At 45.4% G+C, this 15,907-nt stretch overlaps 1 protein-coding gene across 9 annotated transcripts in view; it reads left to right on the top strand.

Annotated features, from left to right (window-relative positions):
* Positions 1–15,907, top strand: part of KLHDC3 (kelch domain containing 3) — a 50,001-nt gene that overhangs the window by 11,579 nt on the left and 22,515 nt on the right. For all 9 annotated transcript variants that reach the window (XR_012945626.1, XR_012945625.1, XM_032962869.2 and 6 more), the window contains exons 6-8: positions 800–871; positions 8,419–8,632; positions 12,150–12,236. Coding sequence is in view for 7 of the 9 variants with exons in the window: in XM_032962869.2 (XP_032818760.1) it covers positions 800–871; positions 8,419–8,632; positions 12,150–12,236 (373 nt within the window). In the remaining 2 variants the exon portion in view is untranslated. The remainder of the gene's footprint in view (positions 1–799; positions 872–8,418; positions 8,633–12,149; positions 12,237–15,907) is intronic.

The raw sequence follows: 15,907 nt of genomic DNA, 5'->3' as shown, positions 1-15,907 counted from the left end.
CGTTTCTAAATGTGGAGGGAAAACCCAGAGGTCCCGTCGAAAAATCCACGTGACCACTGGGAGAGAGACACGCAAACTCCAAATATCAAGCAGGCGTCATAGAGTCGGGGTCGAACCCACGAGCTCCTGTATACCAGGCGAGGTAGTTAACATCTCGCCACCGTGGCACCACCGTGAACCCACGTCCACCCGACATGGCTAATGGTAAGGTTTGTCACATGAACAAAAAGTGTCAATTAGTTACTGCTTCAGCACACCGGTTGTGTGTTTGAGAGCAAACCCACAACAAAACGTGCCACTTCATAGTGACTAATTGGCACATTTTGTTCACGTGACAAACCTTACTAATTGGCTGTGTCAGGTGGAGGAGGGTTTGCGACACATTTATATTTCAGCGATCTAACCTAAAAAATATATTATATTGCTCGCAAACACCTACATGTTAAAGACACGTTAAACAATAAATGTAATACACAAAGCATTATTTCGGGAGGGTAAGTTGCAAACTTCAAACCTAAGCTTGTAACCTTCTGTTTGCAAACCGCATGTGCTCTTAACGACTTTGTTAGCCGGCCGGATTGGAATAATTATAAAGGAAAATACATGTTTGGTTCAAACAGAATTGACAGGCCGTGGCACAGTTGTCCTTTTGCGCCAGTTTAAACAGTTCCCTTGTGTTTGCTTACAAGTGACTTTGCATTGATTTTCAGGTACAGCGTATCAACAAAATATATGCACAAGGTAAATAAATGTTGGTATGGGGGAGGGTGTTTGTGATTTTTTTGTATATTTCTCGCAGGCCGATTGTTTTTCCAATGACGTTCACAAAATGGACACCACGACGATGACCTGGACACTAATCCACGCGCTGGTGAGGAAACGGTGGTGCGATTCCTGTGCTACGGCTGTTAACGTGTTTTCACGCGACTATTCGTGCCCAACTTTGCGCACGTATCCGCAGCCTCTTATCAATCCACTGCTGAATGAAGGCCTCCCCACACAGAGCTTATCCTGGGGGGGTTATTCGACCGTACTTTCACCACGCTAACACGTTCGTAGATAACGCTGCCCTAAAATGGAAAGCATATCAAATAGGTAACGTTTAAGGCAGTGGGCCCTTCTGCATAAGACAGATCGTCTCTTAATGTTTTTGACAAATTTGGTGAGTTTGCGCTTTTTACACCACTGCCAATGCAGTCTCACGACAACGTGCAATCGTTTCATCACGGTTGGACAGCGCGGATTGTTGGGAGGCGGGGAGGCATACAGGTGGGGTGCAACATTAGATTTTGCTGCACTGCCTTGTGCTCTGTGCGTAACTTTACGTTACTTAAGTTTATAAAACCATCCTATATTAACAATGTGTTTGGCTGAAGCACCCTGACCACAGCAGATTCATATCGCGTGATCAAGCTGTGCACGTGAAGACGATATACTTACCATGGCTCTCTGTAAATCGACGGCACGTCCTGTCGTCCAACTTAGGCACGGCTGCATATTCCGGCGGCGTGGCGAGGGCATATGTTAACTCCCTCACCTGGTATACAGGACATCGTGAGGTCGATCGCGACCCTGATGCCTGCTGTACATTTGGAGTTTACATGTCTCTCTCGCCGTGGTCACGTGGAATTTTTCTCCGGGTCTCTCCGGTTTTACCCCCCATTTTTTGAATCAACATCACGCGTTTAGAGTATTTGACTGCTATATATTTCCACGTGATGAGCCATCTCGTTGAGCTATCATTTGTGGCCAGGTCGCTTATGAAAAAGAGGTACATAGCTCAGTGGCCCTTACCTGGTAAAATAAAAAAAATAGTTTAGTTCGTAGAAGAGTTGTCAGTCACCGAGTCCTTGGTCTGTGCGTTACACGCTGCACCCGGAACGGCAAGGGGGAAAACAATTATTTTAATAGCATTGACTGTAAATGCTGAGTGCGTACGTGCGGCGCGTGTAACTCTGTTCAGTGTCCCTCAGGCTTTCGTAAGCAAAATAAGGGTGTGACGTAGTTTACCGCGGCTGCGCTGCCGTAGGTCTCCGACGTGCTTTCGGCGGGAGGGGGGTGGAGTGGGTCATGTGCTGCATATTCGGCACATTTGTCCCGACGTTTCGCGCTACCTCCTCCCGGGAGCGGATTCGACTCTTCGAACGTTGTGCGGGACACCGCACGGTACAAATTGAGGACCCGTCGGAGAGTAAATGGTTAGGCGTTTGGATCGACAAAATGAGACGTCATTCACACATCGAGTGAGTTAAATGCCAGTTGATTTTTTTTGCATAGGTTATTTCATAGTGTTCTCTAAAAATATCCCTCGATTATGATTGATGTTTTTTTTTACGACCGCAGTGTTGTCGTAACTTCAGAGCTAGCTACAAATCTAGACGGTTCAGATGTATGAAACGTACAAATTGGTAAACGGGGGTTTGGCTGCGTTACCTTCTGATCGACTTAAAGCCTACACGTTGATGTATGTAATATAAATAAATGCTGCATGTTTTCGTGTGTAAAACATTATTTGACGATGCTGCTGCGTTGGCACTGGTGCACAAGCACAATAAACAAAAAGCGCAATAAGTTTCTCAACACTTTGGCCTTAAAATGAAAAATCTACAAATAGGTAGCGTTTGCAGCAATGGCCCTTTATGTACATATATTACACTAACATTTGTGCCTGTGTAATATTTGACAATGCACACTGTGTGTGTCCCCACCTCAGATGGACACGGTTGGCTATGTACGGTGGTAAAATAAGTTCAGCATACATAGACTCGCACAGACCCATAGTTTGTTGTTCTTCCCCCTCACCTCCCGATTATCACGGTTGGCTGCGTTCAGTGCGAAAGAAGTTCAACATACATACATACAGACATACATACGAACATCCATCCACATCTAGAGGTTAAATAAAACCTCTCGTCTGTCAACCGCGCTGGAGCCCTTATCTTTTTATCGTTTAAATGTAATTGGGTTTGTTGTCTTGTCTTGAGAAACGTTAAAACTAATCTTTGGCGGGGGGGGGGGGGGGCGGGAGAGGCTTTAATAAACCACCACGTGCCAGGTTCGCGCGTGTCGTTGCCGCGAGTTGCTCGTCATCCCGGCGTCGATGGAAACGCGCCCCCCCCATGTCTCAATCGCCAACTCGGGCGTAAGTCACGGAGGCACGTGTGCGTTGGCTCGTTTATGGACGAGCGAATCGGTCCCCGGACGCTGTGTTTGACTCGAGGTCCAACTCTTTGCAATCCAAATCCCCTCCCGTTCCACCCCCAATGGACTTGCCTCACCGCGAGCCAGTCTTCCGCCCGCAACTTGGCCACTCTTCTGCGCTTCAGTGACTGTGTCTAAACCGGTGCTCTTTATTGCGAGGCCCGCGGGCCACTGGCCCAGCCCCTGGTGGCCTTTAATGCGGCCCCTTGACGTGCAGCCCCCGACAGTACGCAACATTTAAAAACAGCCCCCCCCATCACCTTGCTGCTGTCAAAGCATAATAGTTTCAAATGTGTGGCGGCCCTCACTCACACTGATGTCACATCGGCGAAAGTGGCCCCCCTCTGAGAAGTAGTCAAGAACAATGTTCTAACACAACCAGCAGAGTCTAGGACAGGGGTCTCACACTCGCGGCCCGTGGGCCAATTGCGGCCCGCGGAACGATATTTTGTGGCCCCCTACTTAACATCAATTTTTTTTTCAATTATTATTTTTTTTTACAATAGCTCAGGCTCGTGACAGCTTCCGGTGTTTGTTGACAAGTTATTCAACGCGAATTAGCAACGTGAGTCACTTGGTTGAAACGTGATTCAGGAGTGACACCAAGTGGAAGGAAAATATATCCTGTCACCCAGTGCAAGGTACAGAGGACTTAGGAAGTGGGCGGACTCAACAAGAGTAATCGGTGACCTAATAAAGACAACGGAGTGTTGCATTAGGAAAGGGAAAAGAATTACATGGATAGCAAATAGCATGAGATGGGTGGCAAGAACAAAAGCCAAATGGTGGTTAGAACCTGAATATTATAAAGAAGAAGTTATAGATTATTATTACAAGAGAAACAAAGACAAGGAAAAGGGACAGCTATGTGCAATCGCAAAAGAAAACGAATTTACCAAGAACAATTTAATCAAAAAGAGCAAGAATTTAAAAGATATAAAACCTGAGACAATGCACTTGATGTTAAGAATTAAGACAGGTGGAGTAACATGGACACCAGAGTTAGCTCAATGGCATCCAAGGAGATTTGGTAGAGCAGAAGGATATGTAGGATGTAAACAAAAATAAGAAAATCTAGATCACTTTATTTATGAATGTGAAAGGTATAAACACCTGAGAGAACACGATTGATCAATTTAATAATGATAAGAAAAACGAAGTGCTCAAAAAAATCTACGAACAATGATAAAGTTTTCAAATACCTCTCAGAATATATAGAAAGGGCATACTAAGTAAGATCCCAAATACTCAGGTATTGGGATAAAAACATGTAAATATATCACAATGGAAAGCCCACCTTAAGGGTGACCAAAGCGCTGTAAAAGTGTATGATAGGCAGAAGCCAAAGCAATGATAGTACCGTAATTTCCTGACTATTGAGCGCACCTGATTATAATCCGCACCCACTAACTTTAAAAAGAAAGTTGTACATATATAGGCCGCATTTGTCTATAAGCCGCAGGTGTCCACGTTGTAACATGAGATATTTACACGGAAATATTTTTTTAACTGTTAATTAAATAGTACCGGTAACATACACAAATACGTACTGTAAATGTTTTTTTCCCAAACAGTAGCCAACCAGGAACAGTCCCATCAAATTTTCTATCCCAGCTTTGTCCTAATCAGGGTTGCGGGGGGGGGCTGCAGCCTATCCCATCTGCTTTTTTTTACCTCTGAAAGCTTTTGTCGTCTTTTTCATTGAGTCAGTTCTTCACGCTGCCGTCTCCAACGTCTCACCATTGATTCATCGATGCCAAGCTTATGTGCAGCAGCTCTATTTCCTTCTTTGACAGCCAGATCGACCGCCTTTTAACTTGAAAGCTGCATCATGTGCATTCCTTCGCGTGTTTTCCATGATGACGGTGTGTGCATGAAGCGCAAAATGACTGATCTGAAGAATTTAGTGCGAGTGCATTTGATTGGTCCAATGTGGCCTGTTCGGTAATTTAATTGGTCTGTGACGGTAAATGTTTTGGCGGCATGAAGCTTGTGCAAAAAAAAACATAAATTAGCCGCATCATTGTTTAAGCCGCAGTGTTCAAAGCGTGTAAAAAAGTAGCGGCTAATAGTCCGGAAATTATGGTAGTTTTTTTTATTAATTTTTTTTCTATTATTAAATGTGTTTTTTTTGTCACTCAGCCCCAGTCATGTCTTTCTCAAAACCTGCCGTGAAGAGAAAGGTTGGCGATGAGCACAGACAATTTCAGGAAAAGTGGGAGACGGAATATTTTTTTGTTGAGCACAGGGGCACCCCCGACGTTTCTTATATGCACAGAGAAAGTTGCGGTGCACAAGGAATACAACATCAGACGTCATTACTTAACTAGACATACCGAGGAGTATGCAAAATACCAGGGAGATGAGAGAGAGGACCGGGTCGCCAATCTTAAAATATGTCTACTGAGGCAACAAGATTTTTTCAAGAAAGCAAGCAAAGAGAGTGATGCAGCAGTCGAAGCTAGCTACGTGGTGAGTGAGATGATTGCTAAGGCGGGAAAGCCATTCAAAGGCGGCGAGTTCATCAACAAGTGCATGTTACAGGCTGCAAGTATAGTCTGTCCAGAAAAGAAGGGTCAGTTTAGCAACATCAGCCTTTCAGCCAACACAGTGGCAGAGCGCATTTCTGACCTGTCAGGTAACATATACGATCAACTGCGTTAGAAAGCCAAACATTTCCGTGGATACTCAGTCGCTCTTGATGAGAGCACAGACATCACTGACACTGCGCAGCTCGCAATGTATGTCCGTGGTGTTGACGACAATGTTGAAGTGACGGAGGAGTTGCTCACAGTGAATCCAATGCATGGCCAGACCACCGCTCAGGAGATATTGTGCCAGCTGTGTGATGCCATTGTGGATGCCGGTTTACCATGGAAGAGGTTTGCTGGAATAACAACCGCCGGAGCACCATCAATGACAGGGAGGAGAAATAGACTGGTGGCACTTGTTCAAAGAAAACTGGAAGAGGAGGGTGTGGAGGAGGCCATTGCTCTGCACTGCATTATCCATCAGCAGGCCCTTTGCAGCAAATGCCTGAAGTTTGACAATGTGATGTCTGTAGTTGTGAAATGCATCAACCATATTTTTTGAGTTGAGAGCAGAAGTGAAAGCCTTCATGGAGAAGGATGGGATGGCTGATCCTGTGCTAAGTGATCACAAATGGCTCACGGACTTAGCTTTTCTTGTTGACATCACACAGGAGCTGAATGTACTGAACAAGAAGTTACAAGGCCAGGGGCAGCTTGTCAGTGCTGCCTATGACAAAGTCAGAGCATTCTCCACAAAACTTGTGTTATGGAAAGCCCAGCTCTCTCAGACAAACCTCTGCCATTTCCCAGCATGCAAGGCACTCATGGACGCGGGCACACCATTCAGTGGTGAGAAGTATGCTGATGCCATTGTAAAGCTACAGGAGGAATTTGATCACAGGTTTGCAGACTTCAAGACATACAGACACTTTTCAAATTTTTGCTGACCCCTTCTTCGATGTGCAAGATGCCCCTCCTGTGCTTCAAATGGAGCTAATTGACCTGCAGTGCAATTCTGAACTCAAGGCCAAGTTCAGGGAGGTGAGTGAAAAAGCAGACAAGCTTGGACAATTTTTGAGAGAATTGCCCCCCACCTTCCCTGAGCTTTCCAGGATGTTCAAGCGGACCATGTGCCTTTTTGGGAGCACATATCTGTGTGAAAAGCTCTTCTGCACCATGAACTTTAATAAGTCAAAGTACAGGTCCAAACTTACTGATGAGCATCTTCAAGCCATACTGAGGGTCTCAATTGCTTCCTCCCTCAAGCCAAATGTGGCTCAGCTGTGTAAGAAGAGGAAGCGCTGTCAGGTCTCTGGCAGCAAGGAGTAGGTAAGAGAAGCCTATGTTCTGAAGAACCGTTCATGTTCTGAACTGTTATTAATAAAGATTGAGAAGATTGGATCAGTTGTCCTTTTTTTTTGAATACTTGATGCAATACTTGATGCGGCCCAGCCTCATCCAGCGGCCCCCAGGTAAGTTGAGTTTGAGACCCCTTGTCTAGGATGTGAGAATTCCAAAAGATGATTGACTGCCATACTACCTGAAAATTCTGTACGTAATACAGATTGATAAAATTATGTAAGTTGCTTTTCGCTTATCAAAAAGAGAGCTTATCGCATTGCATGTTGGTGAGCAGACTTTTTATTGCAAGACCGCCTACTGCGATTGGTTGTACCGTAATAACCTTAATTGGGTTTTCGCTCTACGTAGATTACTCAAAATGACAAAGCATATTTTTCGCTCGAGTTTTCTACACTGCCACTGGTGTACTTTTACAACCAACGCATGTGAAATTCATTTACATGAATCCAATTTTCTCCCTTGATTTTTTTCCACCTTTTAAAAAAGTGTATTGTAACATGTATACCCGTAGCCTGTGTTCTGTTTAATGTCCAGTAGGTGGCAGTAGAGTACAGCGTTCGTGCTTTCATCAGTGGAATTTAACCAAAGCCCAGTTTACTTTTAAATCGGTACACAGGTGAATGTGTTATTTCAGAGTAGGTTAGTGTGTTGCTTTTGGCTTGTTATATATGATATTGCAAACTTTAGTGTCTCGATCTTCAGTGTCTTCGCTGGAATAAACTGCCCTTGCAGGTCAATAAATCACCCTCTCTCACTACCTTCCACTCTTCTCTTAAACACCACTTATTATTTTCTCTTGCCCACCCATCCTTCTCCCCTTGTCCTCCCCACTCGTACGAACGCCGCCTTCCCTGTCCCCCAAACTCCCCATGGTCACCCATCATCAACCCACTCATCTCATTTCCATCTTCGTTTATTGCACGCATCATCGTTACCACCACCACCTAATTGTACATATCACATCCACAAAGTGTATTACACTTTAGAATATTAGTGAATGCAACTCTGCCATTGTCGACAAATCGCAACAGCCGCACCACTGGCCCTAACAAAACTTTGCGTGCGTGCGTGCCCCCCTCCCTCCCCCCCGAGTACCCCGTGCAGTGCAGCACCGTAGAGACCGCCGGCCGGGCGTGACGCTGGCGACGCCACCCTCTCGTGCTCTGTGCCGGCCATCGTAGGTTCTCGCTCAACAGGACCTTCCTAGATGGCCCCTTGCATGCCACGTGCGGGGTATATCTTTGCCCCCTTTCTGTTTGTTGACCTTTGCGAGAGCCGCCCCTTAACCCACTTTCTTCCGCGCTCGCCGATCCGATCGACGCAGGGCGGCCTCCCGCGCTGGCGGGACTTTCACTCGGCCACCTTCATCGACCAGAAGATGTACGTGTTTGGCGGGCGGGCCGACATGCTGGGCCCGTCGCACTCCAATCGCGAGATCTACTGCAACCGCATCAAGGTGTTCGACACGGAGAAGCGCTACTGGTTTGACCCGCCCGTCAACGGCACGCCGCCCGACGGACGCAGGAGCCACTCGGCGTGTAAGCACACGGCGGTCGAGCAAGCCCCCCCCCCCCCCCCCCCCCCCCCGGGGAGTTATGCACGGCGCCACGCGGATGTTACGTGGAGCTTCTCGAATGCGCGCTCATCGCCAGAAGTTATTTTAATGAGCGTTACGGAAGTAAGAGGCACCACGGTGGCGAGATGGGACCTACCTCGCCTGCTTATACAGGCGGTCGCAGATTCCATCCCCGACCCCTGACGCCTGCTGTATATTTGGAGTCTGCATGTCTCTCTCCCGCTGGTCGCGTGGATTTTTTTCCCGAGTCCTCCAGTTTTTCCGTCCGCATTTAGGAATATTCGTTCACAGTATTTGGATGCTTTACATTTCCACATAAGCCACTTCGTTTGAGCTTTTATTTGTGGCAAAATGGCTTCTGAAAGAGCTATATATAGCTCAGTGGGGCCTTACCTAGTAAAATAAAAAAATAGTTCATAGCTCATTGGTTTTTTTCGGTAAAGTCACGTATGTAGTAATACAATAAAATTATATTAAAACAAAACAATCACGACTTTTCGATCACAACACAATTGATCATCAGGTGTCAAGAACAAATCATGGAGGTAAATACAACAAAAAGGATGAGACGAGAATTTAACAAACCTAAAAAAACATTGTGAAGCACAACCAGTCAGGCCAACAACACAGACACTTCCTGGCAGACCACGAATTTCAGAGGAGTGTTAAATTTCGTGTTCAACTTTTGGATTGCACACACCAGCATAGACAAGAGTGAAAATACGAGGTACACGGTCGGTAGGAAAGACGGAGAGAGAGGGATGAACAGAAGCTCAAATAGGAAATAAGGTTGGGGGGGGGGGAGGGGCCAGAGAGAGAGAGCTGCAGCTCAAAAAAACATCTTGCGGCAGCTCAAAAAAGGCACATCTTGCACATACACAGAAGCGTAGAAGTGTGTTAATAAATTATTAAAGCTTTCGTGACTGCATAAAATTACTCATTGGTCACGTATGTGACTTTACAGAAAAAAAACAACGAGTGATTTTATGCAGTCACGAAAGCTTTCATAATTTATTAGTTCATAGCTGTCGCAGTAACATGCGTGTTCATATTTCTGACGAGTTGCTTCCATGGAAAGGTGCTTCAGGCGTCTTTACAAATAGTCCTGCGTTACTCTGGTTTGCGTCTTAAGCTGCAGGCAACCCTTCGATCAATGTGGCCGATTTTCGGTCGGGTAAGTCCTTCATAGCAACACAATAGTGTACTAAAGTTACATTTGTGTTGGATCATCATTAGGAGAGCTACAGTGTCCCTTCCCGTTCGTGACGGACAGAGAAAATGCATAAATGCTTTCGACCCGAGTTGAAAAGCGTAAAAAGTAAGAATAATGTTCGATATTGTGATAAAATTTGGAAAGCACATTCGTAGGCAGGAATTGATTAAAGTACGTTTATTGATTTGACATCGATATGTTACGCTCACTGATGCTGTTGATTAATTTGGGAAAAAAGTGAATTGTTAAGACTATGATCTGAGAATCTTAACAGTCATCAATCACGATCTATCCACCGCTGTATGAATACCTCCCAGTCTCGCGAACATGCGTCTAGCTCCTGCGCACGAGCTGATCTCTCCGCGACAGGAGGGACTCTCAGTCGTGTTTCTTGATTTGGCCGTCAGTGACCGCCACCGGCCCTCATCCCTTTGAGCGACGTGTCCTTCCCAGGCTGCCTTGTTTTTCTTAACAGTCCATAACGTTTTCAACTTGCGTTATCATCTCTTAATCCACGTTTTCCTGTTCCTGCCCCTCTTCTTGTTACTGTTTTAATATGGCTATTGAACAAAGAAAAGTACAACAGTAGTTGAACAGTGTTCAATGAAATGCAAAGAGGCACATGCTTGGTATTAAACTCGTAGACACGACGAGGAACGGGGCAAACCTCGAATGCTCACATTAACAAGTTACATTATTACTGTGAAGATACAACTCTGGTGTCTGCCAGTAGGGGGTGCCTTTCTGCCTTTGAGCAGGGCACAGCGTGCAGTAGCTTGTACAAGCACCAGCCAATCATTTGTACAATTTGCCTATAAAACTGTGTACTTTAAACACAAATATGAAGAGTTAGCTTGATTTAAAGTATGCCATGCAGGGAGTGCCGTGGTACCTTATAAAAAAAAACCATGTATGTGCTATGTACATAGGATCAGGGCTGGGCACATAAAATAAAGGTACAGAAAGATGGTTATATGGGAATCGATAGTTGACCTTCGTTGGTAACCTGGTACACTTAGTCTGGAGAAGTGATTAGATGGGCAACCACCCAGGCACAAGAGGTTGTTTATAGGCTGTGGGGGCCCATGTGTTGACAAACGGGAACAGTGCAGCAGAATGGATTCTCCAACCCACAATGAAGGGCGCGTCGAGAATACGGTCACGTGGCGCCCACTACCACGCACGGCCGACATGGGGAGGCCCTCGTCCAGCAGTGGATTGACAAAGGGCTGACGGTAACATGTAGGTGAGATCAGAAGACCTTGTTAAGAAGAAGAAGAAGAAAAAAACGTGTTTGAAGATGTAGAGGGCACAATAATGAAAGCTCTGCCGGTTGAGTTGAAACGAGGGAGGAAACGTCTGGACATGAAAAGGTGGAGCACGGACATCACGTGGGGATGGGAAATCAAAAGGGCGATTGAGCAGCTCACCTCCACCACACCTGCTCTCAGGCAAGGAATCTTGATTGATGATTTTTGCCCAAGTGCAAATAGATTGACGTCGCGTGCGCTGGAGCGATCCGATCCGTTCATGGACACCCCGCTTAAACGATGGATAGAAATTACACAAGGTTAGATTGTGATTGAAGTGCTGTCAAGCATGTGGCACGCTGTATATGCAACAACTTATTCTGCACAATTCTTCACAGTTTTTTTGCTTGTGTTTTTTTTGTAATGAGCCCACATCGTAAAAATCTGCGATCCGTTATGGATCGTTTTCCTTTGCAAGTGATTCACACCTACATTTTTCTTGGAATTGACATTGTGTGTGTGTGTTTGCGCGAGCCACAGGTCTGAATCTCCATGCGTCGTTCTGTGCACATGGAATCAACGCTTTCACGATATTGTCACCTGTTGAGCTGAATGTAATTTAGGGGCATTACAAATCGGCTGCGTGTCTGAATGGATGAGCTTGTGTGTGTGAGTGTCTTTATAAAATACAAGCGTGTAAAAACTCAACACATTTGTCAAATAACACTTGTGGCTTTTAAATGAAAAAATATGTGGCATTTCGGGAAATTTATCATCTTCACGGCACATAAGTAAACAAAGGGTCATGGCCCAAAACGTCGCCTATTGTACATTATTCCTTTAAAGGTCTCGGTGGTAGTTGACAAATGTGAGATTTTTTGTTTGTTAAGCTTGTGCACCATTGCCAATGCAGAGCTCACCAAATAATTAGTTTGAACCCTCTATATATGTGTATATGTGTTACGTGTGTCTGTGTGTCCCATTAACTTATCTACTCGTTTTTTTCCCCATTGCAGTTGCCTATAAGGGAGAGCTGTACATCTTTGGAGGGTACAACGCCTTGGTGGACAGGCACTTCGATGACCTGTGGAAATTCAGTCCAGGTGAGATGTACACCTGCAACACAGCAGAGTAAAACTATAACGTTTATTATTCCAGGTAAGGTTTACTGAGCTATATAGCTCTCTTTCAGAAGCGACCTGACTATCACAAATGATAGCCCAAACGAAGTGTCTCATCACGTGGACATTTCTCGTAGCCAGATGCTCTAAATGCACGTTGATTCTAACTGTCGAGGGAAAAACTGGAGGACCCAGAGAAAGATCCATGTGACCACGGGGAGAACTTGCAAACTCCAAATATACAGGTGTCAGGGTCGCTATATAACCCATGACCTGCATACCAGGCGATGTAGTTAACATCTTGCCACCATTGCCCTGTACTTGCATGCTCCCTCGCCTGTGCTTTCACCAAGCCACACTGGCCAGCGTGGCGAAGTATGGTCAAATGACCCCCACGACTTGTGTGGGGCTTGAGCAGGCCCTCCCTTATCCAGCAGTGGATTGACAAACGGGGTGTACGTAAGGTGTACATGAGGTGTGTAGAATACCTCTGTGGACTCTTCATGAGTTCAATGATTCGTATCCCCCCGTGCTGGCGATTCGATTAATTACTTGCGATTCGAAGTTGCGATTCATAACAGTAATTTAACAATGAAAGACTTTTGTGTTCAGTGATGGTGCATAAATTGTGGACCGTTGATTTTTGAACGTGCAATTCAATGCATGAATCGTGTGAGCTTAAGAAGCAAAAGGCAATGAATCAATGGTATCATTATTCCACCACGAGTTATTAAAAAAAAATGATTTTTAATTAATCCCAGCTGCTGTTAAATTATATTAAAACTGTACAGTAGCTGGGGGCTATATTGTTGCAGAGCGATGTTGAGTTTAAGAAATTATAAGCAGAACTCCCATTCTGTAATTACACATAAACAAACATGTTTTAGGTCGTCAACCTATTTATTGAAGAGGGGGTGCCATGGTAGCGAGATGTTATCTACCTCGCCTAATATACAGGAGGTTGTGGGTTCGTTCCCGACCCTTGAACGCCTTTTATATTTTTGAGTTGGAGATTGCATGTTCTTCCCGTGGTTACATGGATATATCCGCGGGTCCTCCGGTTTTCTCCCTCCACTTTTAATATACAGTGAGGGAAAAAAAGTATTTGATCCCCTGCTGATTTTGTACGTTTGCCCACTGACAAATAAATGCTCAGTCTATAATTTTAATGGTAGGTTTATTTGAACAGTGAGAGACAGAATAACAACAAAAAAATCCAGAAAAACGCATGTCAAAAATGTAAAAACATTGATTTGCATTTTAATGAGGGAAATAAGTATTTGACCCCCTCTCAATCAGAAAGACTTCTGGCTCCCAGGTGTCTTTTATACAGGTAACGAGCTGAGATTAGGAACACACTCTTAAAGGGAGTGCTCCTAATCTCAGCTTGTTACCTGTATAAAAGACACCTGTCCACAGAAGCAATCAATCAATCAGATTCCAAACTCTCCACCATGGCCAAGACCAAAGAGCTCTCCAAGGATGTCAGGGACAAGATTGTAGACCTACACAAGGCTGGAATGGGCTACAAGACCATTGCCAAGCAGCTTGGTGAGAAGGTGACAACAGTTGGTGCGATTATTCGCAAATGGAAGAAACACAAAAGAACTGTCAATCTCCCTCGGCCTGGGGCTCCATGCAAGATCTCACTTCGTGGAGTTGCAATGATCATGAGAACGGTGAGGAATCAGCCTAGAACTACACAGGAGGATCTTGTCAATGATCTCAAGGCAGCTGGGACCATAGTCACCAAGAAAACAATTTGTTGTTCTGTCTCTCACTGTTCAAATAAACCTACCCTTAAAATTATAGACTGATCATTTCTTTATCAGTGGGCAAACGTACAAAATCAGCAGGGGATCAAATACTTTTTTCCCTCACTGTAGACGTCCTTTCAGAATTTTCGGCTGTAATACATTTCCATGTGATAAGCCGCTTTGTTGTTGGGCTATCACTTCTGGCCGGTTGGCTTCTGAAAAAGAGCTACGTAGCTCAGTTGGCCTTACCTGGTAAAATAAATATTTTTTTAGGTTTTTGGCTTTCCAGGCCAATATTATCCAACAGTACTTGGTACTGGTCCTTGGTGGTTGACCACTTGGTGTGTAATAGTTCACAATTTTGCAAACATTTCGACCAACGGTTTCCGCTTTCGTCGTGCGTTTGGCTCCTCTGGTAGCTGGAAACGGAGAAAGAGGGATCGCGTGTGCGTGCGTGCGTGCGTGCATGCGTGTCTAGGAAACCGCTGTAGCCATGGCGATAGCTCTCTTGTAACTATGGAGATTACAAAGGTAAAGTGCCTGGAAGTTCCTCTTTCATTAATTGGCTCGTACGTGTTTGAATTTACGATTGAATGAATTTCACAGAAGCGGGGTGCTAATTAATTCACGTCTCTCATTAAAAAAACAAAGCGATGCGACATTTGCTTGCATTTTAATTTTAGTGGATGTAAAACGCTAGTTTCGGGCGATTATTAAGAACTGCAGATTGGCTGCTTGATACGTCGGATTTTTTTTATCATATTCCCGGAGATACCTGGTGAAAGCACCTTGAACAAGTGGGCACGCAATGTGTTTCAGATGCGTACGACGCAGAGTTGCCATCATCCAACGGTGTTTCCTCAATAATTCATCAGCCGTGCTCAGTCCACCGCTGGATGATTGTGTCACTCCCCGAGGCATCGGCGTCTCTCGCGGCCCTGTGATGTAGCGACCCATCTGGCAGCTGCACACGTGACCAATCTCTCACCGCTCCCATCTCCGTTGTCCGGGCACGCTCTCGGGTCCTGTTCCCACCTTTTGGTCTGCCATTCGTACGTCTGGGGCGCCGCAGTGGCGAGATGTTAACTACCTCGCCAGGTATATAGGAGGTCGTGAGTTCGATCATGACCCTGACCCATGTTTATATATTTGGAATTTGCGTGACTCTCTCCCCGTGGTCACGTGGATTTTTCTCCAGGTCCTCCGGTTTTTCCCTCCACGTTTAGAAAAAATGCGTTTAGAGCAATTTGGCTGCTGTAAATTCCCACATGATGATAAGCCACTTCGTTCAGATGTCATTTGTGATCGCCAGGTCGCTTCTGAAAAAGAGCCAAGTAGCTCAAGAGTGGGCCTTACCTGGTAAAATAAAAAATAGTTTAGTTTTAGCTAGGTCTCGACCTCCGGCCATCAGCATCCCTTGTAGCATTCTTGTTCTGCCCAAGCCCACGTTACCTTTAACGTTTGCGTGTAGCCAAGAGAGATCCGGCAGCGAGCCGTCGCGCTGCGAAGGTTGCGCGTTGATGTTGCGCACAACATTGAAATGTTTTTTTCTCTCTCATCAAACCGTAATCTTGCAGCAACCCCGTGTTCGTCTTCTCGCATCGATCATACATTAGTCAGAACGGGGAGAAAAATAAGACTCGCGTCCGCAACACAGGACCCCGCGCCGCTATAAAACGTCCTTCATCATTGCGCCGCTGGTTTCACAAAGGCCGCATGCGTCGGCTACTCACATGTGCTAATGTGCGCGACAGCGGGTGTGGGCGGTTGCTCATTCATTTTTTTTGTTGTGTTTTTCAGTTTTAGTTTCTCACCCCCCCCCCACCCCCCCTGCTCTGTAACTCCCCGGAAGGACAGCGTCGCATCATTTCCGTATATGGCATCATTGACGTTTCA

The sequence above is a fragment of the Petromyzon marinus genome, chromosome 29 (assembly GCF_048934315.1).
Source record: "Petromyzon marinus isolate PM22_M1 ecotype Great Lakes invasive population chromosome 29, UKy_Petmar_22M1.pri1.0, whole genome shotgun sequence".
NCBI classification, from domain to species: Eukaryota; Metazoa; Chordata; class Hyperoartia; order Petromyzontiformes; family Petromyzontidae; genus Petromyzon; species Petromyzon marinus.
Note: the sequence above shows the minus strand (reverse complement) of the source record. Positions and strands in the feature narration are given on the sequence as shown.